Source organism: Camponotus vicinus, unplaced genomic scaffold (genome assembly GCF_025532165.1).
Source record: "Camponotus vicinus isolate PSW18456_S1 unplaced genomic scaffold, iyCamVici1.0 SCAF_1, whole genome shotgun sequence".
NCBI lineage: Eukaryota > Metazoa > Arthropoda > Insecta > Hymenoptera > Formicidae > Camponotus > Camponotus vicinus.
In genome coordinates this window covers 36,514,792-36,526,211 of record NW_028141945.1, presented here as the reverse complement: position 1 = coordinate 36,526,211, position 11,420 = coordinate 36,514,792, and the positions used below count along the sequence as shown (strand labels likewise).

Sequence of the window (11,420 nt, the reverse complement as noted above, 5' to 3'; positions counted from 1 at the left end):
AGATTACAAAAAATCGATGTTTTTTTAATTTGTTTTTGATACAAAACCAACTATTTCGATCGTTGGAGAATACATCTGCATTATCTGTTGCCTTTCGTGATTTAGCTGTGTTAATGATCTGTTTAATTAGCATGATCAAACGCAACGTCTCTCTTTTTAGCTATGAGAATTTGATCAGAAAAAATATATGGAAAGATTTTATTTGAAAAGAATGCAATATATATATATATATAAATAATCTAAATGATAACACAGCTTCTAAATTTTAATTTAGATAAAACTTTCATTTTTATCTTAAATATATTTTTCTTAAAGTTTAAATCATTGAACTTTTTATTTCAATTACACTCATTTTCAAATTTTACACAGACATATTTTGCAAATATTAAAAAAGCAATTTTTAATTTTTAATTTAAAAAAAATGAATATATTAGATACGAGATACAATACATATATTTTTGATATTTTTAGGAAATATATTTGTGCATTATATAAATATTATATTCATTTATTATTATAAAGTATGTCATCACACATCTCTGCTTCAGTTTCTATGTCTCTTGTATTATCTTATAAAATAATAATATAATAAAATTAAATTTCTCGGCATATTGATTTAAAATGTTAATTAAAAATATCTATAAAAAATATAAATGTAATTCAACTAGTCTAATTATGAGTGTGAAAAAAAGATTTATAATATTATAAAAATACCATGTACATATTCGGCAATTATAGATAGAAAAAATGTAATATATAATAATATATAATATGTATACGCTTCACGCTCGCGCGCATTTTCAGATAAGGCACTGCCTTTAAAAACATAATCAACAGTGTAAATATTAATTTTCTTTATATATTTCCTTTAATCTTCTTTTCTTAATCTTACCTGGCTTACACCCATATGTTTAAAGTATGAACTGATATAATTTCGCTGAGAGATCATCAAATTCGATCCATAAATGAAAAATAACACACGTATATTTCTCTAAAGTCCCTTTTAGCATATTTGTTGATTAAACATTGAATTATGCCAAATCAATCTTTACTTAGGCTATAATGACTATTGAAACAATTTATACCGTAATATATTAACTATCACACTCATTACGAAATGCTTGACACTATCTTATATTTCTGTTTGATGAGTTCATGAAACTCGTATGAGAAAATAAAATTTGAGCTCGCAGCTATTATCACGTATTTGCTTATTTGATTTTGCTCTGGTATTAAAAAAAATATATGCATGAATGTTAACAAAATCGTTAACATTTAATGCTCATGATATTCACACATATAATAATATACGTCGAAAAAATAATCACATATATATCATATTTTCCGCTTCTGGCATTAGTTCCAGCCAAATTCTATGTCTTCAATCTTTATATTCAATCCTTCAAAAGTTGTATCAATGCCAGGATCATCAAAACTTTCATCCAGACCAATTTTCTGCATTTAAAATTTTGAAATATAGAAATATTTTATTAAGAATAGATCTGTTATGTGCAAATATTAAACTTTCTACAAACCTGTAATGTAGCGATTTGCGAAGAATCGCTCACCAACAAAATTTGTGGTTCCTTATCATTTATATCATCAATCATTTTAGAAATCTGTATCTGTTTATCTTTCCCAAGTGGCTAGATTTAATTCAAATCAATTGTAATTATCAACTATATAATTGTACAGCGTGAATAACAAATAATAAATGGATTTTTGCATCATACTTACAGTTTCTTTTGTAATTTTCTTTTTATTTTTATTTTGACTAGAAAGTTCAAGAGAATCTTGCAAAAATACATCAGCACTATCGTCACTATCAATCAATGCATGATTTGTTCTTTTGTGACATACTAGCGAGCTACTTTGTCGATATCTTCTAGAGCACAATGTGCATTCAAATGGTCGTTGTGGTGTATGTACCTAAGAAGATACAACATATCTAGAGATAATTTTCTTATATAAATATATTTAACCCCAATGCATATTTGTTTTTTTAATATCAATAATAAATAATAGATTATTATATATTATTAGTATTACATAATAGAATAATTAAGAATACTTACAAGGTGATGTTTATACAGACTAGAGTATTCAGTAAATCTTCTACCACAATTTTCTATGGAACAAACATAAGGCTTTTCACCCGAATGTATCCGTATATGATTCTTGTAATTTGTCGCACTGGCAAACGCCTTACCGCACATCGGCTGAGTACATTTATATGGTCGTTCACCAGTATGCGTCCTTACATGAACCTGACAAACAGGTAACGTTTATGTCATTAAATATTGCGTATAAATAATTATAAATTTAAATTTATAAATATTTCGATTGACAACAAGTTTTATAATATTACCTTTCTAATATTACTTGTAGTAAACGATCGGCCGCAACCATCAAATGGGCATACGAATGGACGTTCTCCCGTGTGCGTTCTCACATGTTTTAATAAATCGCCTGATGTCTTAAAACTCTTGTTACACGTTCCATTCGTGCACTTATATGGTTTTTCGCCTGTATGTGTCCGCAAATGTGCTTTCAAACTGTATCCTGTTGAAAAGCTTTTCTTACATTTTGGATGCGTACATCTATATGGTCTTTGACCAGTATGCGAACGCTCATGAACCTATCAAAAAAAGAATTTAATTTATAATTACTAATTTAGATATTATATATAAAACAATCTGATCGATATTTCTATAGTAATTCACTTAATTTTGCCTACATTACTAATATTGATTTTATTAATTACTTTGAGATGATGGGGTGTGCTGTAAACTTTTGAACACCCTTCTCTAGGACAAGGATATCTAATCTTTGTGTCAGACAATTTGTTAACTAAGATCTTGGAATCTTTTTTTTTTAACTTCCCATCTTGAATTTCCCATAAATTTTCACCAAGATCCATGTGACTAGCTACCATAAATGTTGTTGTGCCATTGATAAATTCAACTTGCGAATATGTGTTTTCTACATTTTCATTGGAAGCATCTTCAGCTTGTACAAATGTAGCTGGATCTAATTCCAATTGAAGAGCCTTGCCCTCGCCAAATTCTGACAAATCTCGTAGTAATATGGTATTTCCATTTTCAAGCGTTGTTTGTAATGTTTGCGTCTTGAAATCTGAATCTATAAATACATAATATGATTTGATATAAGAAGATAGATATATTTAAAAAAGTAATTGTTTCTTTAAACATAAATTCTTTTTTTAAAAAATTATAATTTTCTTATCTTGGATAGCATGCAGAAAATAAATTTAAATTATTACCAACCAATGTCATTGAGATTATTTGTAACAAAAGCTTGAGTTCCATCAGGCAATGTAATAGCAGTCACCATTGTACCGAGCAACTGGTCATCCAACAGAAGTTCTTGCACTTGACTCGCATCGTTCCCAGTGCCCTCATTTATCATAACTGACAAACATTCCAAAATATCCACAGGATTATTCTGAAAAAGAGTCACATATATATATATATTAAAAAATATCAAAACATGTATACAATGATCCAAATAAGGTCGTTGCACGATATTATCTCCCTGTGCATACCTCAGCTTCGTCCAAGATCATCTCCTCCTCTTCCTCTTCCTGACTCGCGATGCAGTTTGGAGGATCTGCACTTTGCGCCGACATAATCTCCTACGACTGTGCCACAGCTGCGAACAGACAACATTTCTCGCTGACAGATGCCGAACAAGAAGACATCCCGTTTTATCCTGCTCGCGACTTTATCCTCCCTTCGAACACGCGCTAAATCGCATGATATATTTTTACCGCGCAAATGTCACGCAATACCCGATCCGCGATTAACCAGTATCCTGACAATTACGTAGTTGTCATCGATATATGTCGATGACATATTTACGCGCGACCGACATTTCGCAGAAACGTCAAAACACGCAGCATCGCATGTGTTCTCCGGACGAACCCGCGGAAGCCAAATTATGCACCGAATCGCGTCTCGTTCCGCGAGATTCGCCATCTCCAAAAAGAAGAACCGATACGTCGCGACGCGATGAACGAGACGAAAATACACACGTGGCTGCGCGAAATGACGCAAGATGAGGCCATAAATGAAGCGCCCGTTCGTTCGCGGTGAGTTGAATTTTCGTCGGCCCCCCGTAACGCCAGTACATCACAAAGAATCTTGGGAAATATTACCCATAAACTCGGCCGCCCGCGAAACACCTCTCGCGACTAGCGCGCGACGATCACCGGAAACTCCGGCGACGGCCATTTTGTCGGCGGCGCGAAACGCGCGCCTTCTGATTCGGACGTTCAAACATTCGAAGCTCTACGCCCGTTCTTTTGCGCTCTTTTCCAAGAACAATTTAAGAAAGTAATAACTGAATGAAAAGAAGTTGTGAGAAACTTTCCGTAAATTACCTCTTATTTGAAACTAAAATACTATTAATAAAAAACTGCACTTTCTAGCTCCTAATGTCTAACTTTAAACGTTTAACTGTCGATTATTTTTAGAACAAGAACAGAGTTATAAGTGTCAAATTTTTTTTAGCTTCTAAATCTACTGCTAACATTTTGATTATTAAAGTAAAATATAGACATATTTCCGTATTTACATGACCATATGATTCATAATTATCTTAATAACATCAAATTGCAATTAGTAGATAAAGCTTAGAATTTGTGTCTTATACTAAATTGAATTTATAATTAATATTTAAATGAATAATTAATATTCAAATGAATTAATAGTCAATGACTTGTATAATACCTGTATGACATAATAAATTATACTAATATTTAATCGCGAATTCATCTCGCGTGATTCATCGTGAAGGAAATAGAAAAGTGGTGCGTTCGCGGAGAAGTTTCGCAAGCGTTAAATTCGATTGCGCGCCGCGCGATCTCAAGTCGAGATGAAAGTCTCGTCGTGATCCTCTGCCAGTCTTTATTACTTGGGTACCTTCGCAAAAGTCGAACTACGCAGGTGGGGTACGTATTATGTATATATACGTGGTGTGTGGCGAGAAGGGGGATGCTGAAATTCATGCATACATGCAGCCACGTTCTCCGTTCGAAAACTGGATCAGTTCCTGACCGCATCCATGAGGCGCCTCGCGAAATTTAGATAGATCTTAAAAGTCACGTTCGCGGAAAATATCCTTAGGACGATTGTGTGTTCCGATTGAGCAAGAGTGCACAGTGAAATCGTCCATCCTTTCGTCCAGCTTTCGATTGGTGTGATTGTAAACGATCGAGCACAAAAACGCATAATGATGACGGTGGGTGGAATAAAGTTTAATAAGACGTTTATAGTGTCAACATATATACTTTAAACATTTAACGAGTTGTAATATATCCATTGTTTTTCCTCCCTGTAATTTAATTATTTTGTTTTTTTAACGTAACTTTAACGCAAGATTTTTCATTATCAAGATATCAATTAAAATTGAAAAAAAAATGACATCTTGCAATATTATTGCGAATAAATAAAATAAATTAGCTGAAAACTTTACAGGGAATTACACTGTGTGAAACCAATTTTGAAACACTTTAAATATTTAGAAAATAATGGAATTTTTGACAAGAAATATAGTCATCTTTAAGCGTTTAGTGCAACACTGATTCAACTCTATGAAGACTTGACCTGCAAAAAATGGAAATTTTAAATAACTTTCAATAATTTTTACAGTCCTATATGTGTTATCTAAATTAATGAAATTCTTAACTTTTAAATATAATAGTTTAAAATATTCTTTAATATTTTTATTTGTAAAAGAGATATTAGAACAATCTTTCTAAATCTTTAATCTTTCAATATTATCATCTAAAAAATTATAAATAGATGGAGAAAGAGAAAACGAAAAGCAAAAGTATACTTACAATGATATATAATTTATAAAGGAAATTGAAAAGCTAATTTGTCTATTTTGATTTTAACTTTTTTAATTTGAAAAAGAAAATTTTATTATAACAAATTAATTTATTCTTTCACTTTTTTACTATAATTGCAATCCAATAATTAGTCATATAACGAATTAATTTATCTGTGAGTTTATTTTTTCCATAGAATATATTATTATTTTACCATTTCATGATTAAAAAGACAAAAAATGAGACAATAAAACATGCGTGCATGTATTAATGTAATTGTCTCATGTGACTTATTCTTATTCAATCGGATATATATTCAACCAAAGATATATTTAATGCATCTTACGAGAATAGAATCAAATACTTTAAATATAGCAGCATGTATCCTTCTTTTTCACCTACGTACATGTGTCAATGTTTCTTCTTATTTTACGAATTTATTTATTTATTTTTGTATAACGTTATCTCTATATTCACTATTGTAATAATTGAATTTTCCATCTCATAAAAAAGATCTACGTTCTTCCGAAATTGAATCTTTTTGATCGTGAATCTCATTGTCAGGGGTTTCTCATTAACAATTATTTATTAGCATAAAAAATTACTTATGCATACCAAACTTCTGCAACGTTGAATTTCAAATGCGGGATTCAATAGCAAGAGAGTATATTCCCAGGTGAAGGTGAACGGAAAGGAAAACGAAAGGGTAGCTTGACACGCATTGCCGAGCGCACGTGTATGTTTCTGTAAGAGAATGAGCCTCTTCGTGGACTCGCTCGCACGCATACACGCGTGCACGCGTTTTGTCTAGGCGTAGGTGCGCTTAGTGATGGTGTAATAGTACACAATGATGAACTGCAGAGATATAATGTTACTACTCTCTCTCTCTCCTTCTCTTTTTCTTTCTCTACGTAGTCGCTAAAAATGTATTGCCTTTCAAAGCGCAAATATTGCTGGTAATCCTTGTGGGAAAATCGTCTTTGGTATATACTTGCAGGGGAGGGCAATGTTTCGCAAGCAGGTCATCGAAATGATGTAAACGCATTCCAACATTACATCAAGTTAATATTAGTAAAATCTTGAGACTCCATATATGAAGAACCTATAAAAAGAGATAATTATGAAATTAATAAATATTACTTTTTTATATACATAGATAATAAAGGATCCATTGATACTTCTTATGATAAAAATTACATATCCATTAAATAATAATAGATATAGATAAAATATATACATGATAATTAAACTTTGTAATTATAATGTAATTATAATGCAACTTTGTAATTATGTAATAATGTTATATAATAATATAACTTTGTAATTATAATGCAACTGCTTTTTATATTTTGAAGAAATAATAAAAAACTAACGAAATCAAATATTGATAAATGATCTAAAAATGATTATTGCGCATAAAATTTCAATAGCATACAATAGTTGTTAAAAAATGTTCGGTCCACGCAAAACATAAACTTTCTGAATCGATTATTTCACATATCGATGTAATGACTTTTTTATATACATTATATCAATTAATTATGTTTATCTAATATTTATACATGTTTTATATATTAATAATGATTTACAAAATTCTCTCACGACTAATATAGCTCTTTCTAAGATTGATCTTACAAATTACTTTCACAGACAATTATGTAATTTTTCCTCCCACGAAAGCAATTATAAATTCTGTGAACGTCTAGAATAAATTTTAGAAACTTGCTCGCCTTGACATATTTGTACATTATGTATTTTTTACGGTTATTTATTGCATCATCGAATGATTCATCAAAAAAGAAATTTATCTGTCGTCAATGCATATATATATATATATTCTTTACGAGAAAGCCCGAGGCACTTATATATATATATATAGAAGTGCCTCGGGCTTTCTCATAAAGAATAGCATAATTCTTAATACATAGATAACGAATTTACAAAAATATTAAACGTACAATATACAAATAATATCTTGAAATTGAAATATGTATATATAATCTAATTCTTATAAAAAAATCTATGAATACTGTTCACAACGTATCAAGTTTCAGATAACGTAATTGATATGGTATAGATATACGGTATAGATATTTTAATCAAATGGATATATGTAACACGTTTTGTAACATGCTCTGATCAAAGACGAATCAAAATATTTGGCAAGATCTTATCTCTCTTAATTCTACTTTACAGAGATATTATTTTCAGCAAAAATATGAAATTTTTACCGAGAAGAAAAATAGCGATTTTCCAAAGTAATTGAGAGAAATGTATTCTCTTAAATAACTGAACCGCTTTTTTCATTTGTTATGATTCATGAACAATTCGTTAATATACCTTACCAATCCCTAATTACAAAATAACTCGCTATTTTAATTTCAGATAACGATGATATTACTACTATTCGCAACATCGACGGTCAGTTCTCTGCCGCTCGCCAATGTGCATGTGAAATTCGTATCGCCTTCCAATGTACACGAGCACAGCATCACAACAGACGGTTAGGTACCAATTGCGCAATAATGCTTTATATTGCATTAATTTATTTTAACTCGTTCGCATTCCTCTTCAGGAGATCGAACATTGGCTCAAAAATCATTCATCTCGATCGGTCGAAGAAACTCGGCGAAGCGTTCTAAGGATCTCGGTAACTATTTTATTCTTATATGTATTTGTGCAATTATTTTAACTATTTTAATTATTTTAAATTTTAATTTTAAATTAATTAATAATATAAATTAATAATATAATTAATTAATAGTATAAATAGTATAGTCTATATAAATATATTTCTCGATATTTTCAGTGTGAATAAAAATTATTTATATTTGCGATATACTATATTTTTACAGATTATAATTATAGAACGAATCTACGACAAAGTCACTTACAGCAGATATCGAGTACTGAAAATGCTGAATCCTTGTGGCCGGTCGGTGTCTTTCTGCCACCGATTGACATCAATGATCTCGGATACAGCTGGCACGAGATGCAACGTGGTCTTCCTAATTTCTACAAATTGGATGGTAAAAGTACCTTTCCGCTAGCAATTAAAATCCATTTATATATTTGCTTTTAATTACGTACTTTCTTTTAATTACGTATCGGCTGATAAAATCTACTTATATATATTTGCTTTTAATTACGTACTTTCAATTATACTTTTACACTCTAGACAAAATTAATTGATTTCAATATATATTGGAAAAAAGTGATTAGAAAAAGATTAATTACACATAGTTTCTTTATTTAAGTAATAATAACGCTTTGTTTAATACTATATATACGTCTTTAATTTTAGTTTGTTTTGATTGCACAGGACGAGATCCATATTTATTAACCGGCCGTGAAGCAATGATGGCAGTTAAATACCTCTATGGACTAGGTGAGCTTTTCTTCGATGATTATCCGCATGCAAAAGCACTGCTGCGAAATCAGGAAGAAAGGAGGCTAAATGGTTTGCACGGACAAAATCTAGGCAGTTTAAATCCGAGATCCCCATTTCACAGACATGTGTCGAGAAGCAAATAAGCTAAGAGAATGATTCGATTGAAAAAAGTTATTTATACTCAATAGAAATATTTCTGTGCTCTGAGAAATTATGCATAAGTTTAATTTGCAATATATGATATTTTTATAAATAAAAAATGCATCATATTTAGTGACATACTGAAACAAAATACAATATATTAAAAGTCAAAAATTAATTGCTCAAGAAAAAGGAAACAAAGATGAAATATTTAGAACACTCTTTAAAAATCCTAATTGATAATGATATATATGAAGTGTTTCATCACATATTATTGCGTTGGCAATTTTTTTCCACTTTGTTATTACGAAGAAATTAATTAAGAAAATTAATTAGTAAATTAAAACAAAAAAATAAAAATCTAAATATATAAAATAAAATGTAGTAATATAATGATATATGCGCAGTAAAATACACTTTACTATGACGCTTATTATACGATATGTTTTTTAGAAAACACATTATTTTTTATTACATATACATATCTATATAACATATCTACTAAAATGCTGATTTTTGTGAAATCTTTTGCATACTTTACAAAATACTCACAAGAAATTTAATTATTCATTTAATCATTCATTTATAATAGATTAATGATTTATGTCCTCAAACCAACCATCGTACTAAACATATAGCTATCGTTATTAAAAACCTGTTAATGACGCTTATTCTCATCACTCCATTACAAAGATCTCCATAACAGAGGCACATATAAACTTTTCTGTAATTCCACACAGTATAAGCACATCTTTCTTCGGTATCGTCGGGACCTCGTTGGAAGCACAGTCTTTGCGTAGCAGTACCATATTCTGTGCAGTAAAAATTTATCAAAATTTTCTTAAAAGAATTTCTTAAAACAATAAAATTAAAATTATTAATCAAATTATAAAATCTTTTATTACTTAATTATTAATAATTTTATTTCAATAACATAAATTTGAATGTAAAATTTAATAGAAATCTCGGAGAAATTAATGTATTATATTTTTCATTTTAGAAAGTATAAATTATACATATGTTGCTGAATATAAAAAAAATATTAAAAGCAAAATAACTCACCATTATTTAAATTTTCACTCTCAATAATCTTCCCACACCATCCAGAAACACATGGAACTGCTTCTACACCTTTTTCAAGCGCAATTTGCGTAGAATTCATGGTAAAAGGATCCTTACAGGAACCCAGTTCTCCTCTTGATCTACAGCTTACGCATCTTCGAAGAATGCCTGGAAAACCACCAAGAATGAGACTGTCATTTTTATCAAAATCGCCATTTCACTACGTAGCACAATGACACTGATCAATAAGATTTATTTATATATTGATATATAGGATTTTCTACTTATAATTTTTATACATAAAGTATTAAGACAAATAATATATAAGTTATAGTTTATAATAAAAATTATTTATACATTTGAATAAGACAACTTATTTTGTTCATAGAAATCAAAGAACATCTACATGATATATTAATATTCTTATTAAGAAAGAAAAAAATTTTTTTATTGATTTAATAAAAATAAAATATTAACGAAATATATTTCCATTTTTTCTCTTATTTATAATTTCACATATTATTAAAAAAGAACTAAGAATGTATGACTAAGAATACAATGTAATTAAGAAAGCGCTTTCGTTTACGATAAAAACTCACCAACACTTTCTTGAATCGTGATAATGGAGAAAGCTGCGAAGATCGCGTGAACACTTGTTCGAAATTTCATCCTATTTTGTCATTAATCTTCAATCAATCTTTTGTATAATTAATTATACTAGTTCGTCAATAAGCACCGTAAATAAGAAGCCGGGAGCTACGATAAAACATAGCCATTTTGGAACTAAACCGAACTATCTGGAGACGAACACGTAGCTGTCTCGTACCAAGTCCCCCTTTCACTTTACTTTAAGGTCATCATATGCCAAGAAAAATCGGATCGAAAGAACACAAAAGAGATAGCCATGAAGATTATACTCAATCGATAATTGATCTATCATACAATGTTAAAATATTTACTAACAAAAACATT

General features: G+C 29.9%; 3 protein-coding genes across 5 annotated transcripts; 1 reads left to right on the top strand and 2 right to left on the bottom strand.

The window, feature by feature from the left end:
* Positions 1-2: 2 nt before the first annotated feature.
* LOC145964620 (uncharacterized) lies at positions 3-4,281 on the bottom strand. Of its 2 annotated transcripts, none has more exons than XM_083087596.1 (9): positions 4,178-4,281; positions 3,566-3,672; positions 3,288-3,465; positions 2,765-3,141; positions 2,369-2,638; positions 2,076-2,267; positions 1,738-1,929; positions 1,536-1,646; positions 3-1,455 (listed from the first exon to the last, which is right to left on the bottom strand). In XM_083087596.1, the coding sequence occupies exons 2-9, from the start codon at positions 3,647-3,649 to the stop codon at positions 1,357-1,359; spliced, it is 1,503 nt and encodes a 500-aa protein (XP_082943722.1). In that variant the 5' UTR covers positions 3,650-3,672; positions 4,178-4,281; the 3' UTR covers positions 3-1,356. The 2 variants fall into 2 exon arrangements, with proteins under 2 accessions (XP_082943722.1, XP_082943729.1); XM_083087603.1 differs by lacking the exon at positions 4,178-4,281 and adding an exon at positions 4,055-4,169.
* A 780-nt stretch (positions 4,282-5,061) lies between these two features.
* On the top strand, positions 5,062-9,675 carry LOC145964604 (uncharacterized). Of its 2 annotated transcripts, none has more exons than XM_083087566.1 (5): positions 5,062-5,262; positions 8,240-8,357; positions 8,430-8,504; positions 8,710-8,883; positions 9,177-9,675. In XM_083087566.1, the coding sequence occupies exons 1-5, from the start codon at positions 5,254-5,256 to the stop codon at positions 9,386-9,388; spliced, it is 588 nt and encodes a 195-aa protein (XP_082943692.1). In that variant the 5' UTR covers positions 5,062-5,253; the 3' UTR covers positions 9,389-9,675. The 2 variants fall into 2 exon arrangements, with proteins under 2 accessions (XP_082943692.1, XP_082943701.1); XM_083087575.1 differs by lacking the exon at positions 5,062-5,262 and adding an exon at positions 8,091-8,112.
* Positions 9,676-9,869: 194 nt separating this feature from the next.
* Positions 9,870-11,309, bottom strand: Rtv (QVR superfamily protein rtv). The gene is made up of 3 exons (XM_083087588.1): positions 11,048-11,309; positions 10,449-10,616; positions 9,870-10,198 (listed from the first exon to the last, which is right to left on the bottom strand). Exons 1-3 carry the CDS (start codon positions 11,115-11,117, stop codon positions 9,996-9,998), a joined length of 441 nt encoding a protein of 146 aa, XP_082943714.1. The 5' UTR covers positions 11,118-11,309; the 3' UTR covers positions 9,870-9,995.
* Between the last annotated feature and the right edge of the window lie 111 nt (positions 11,310-11,420).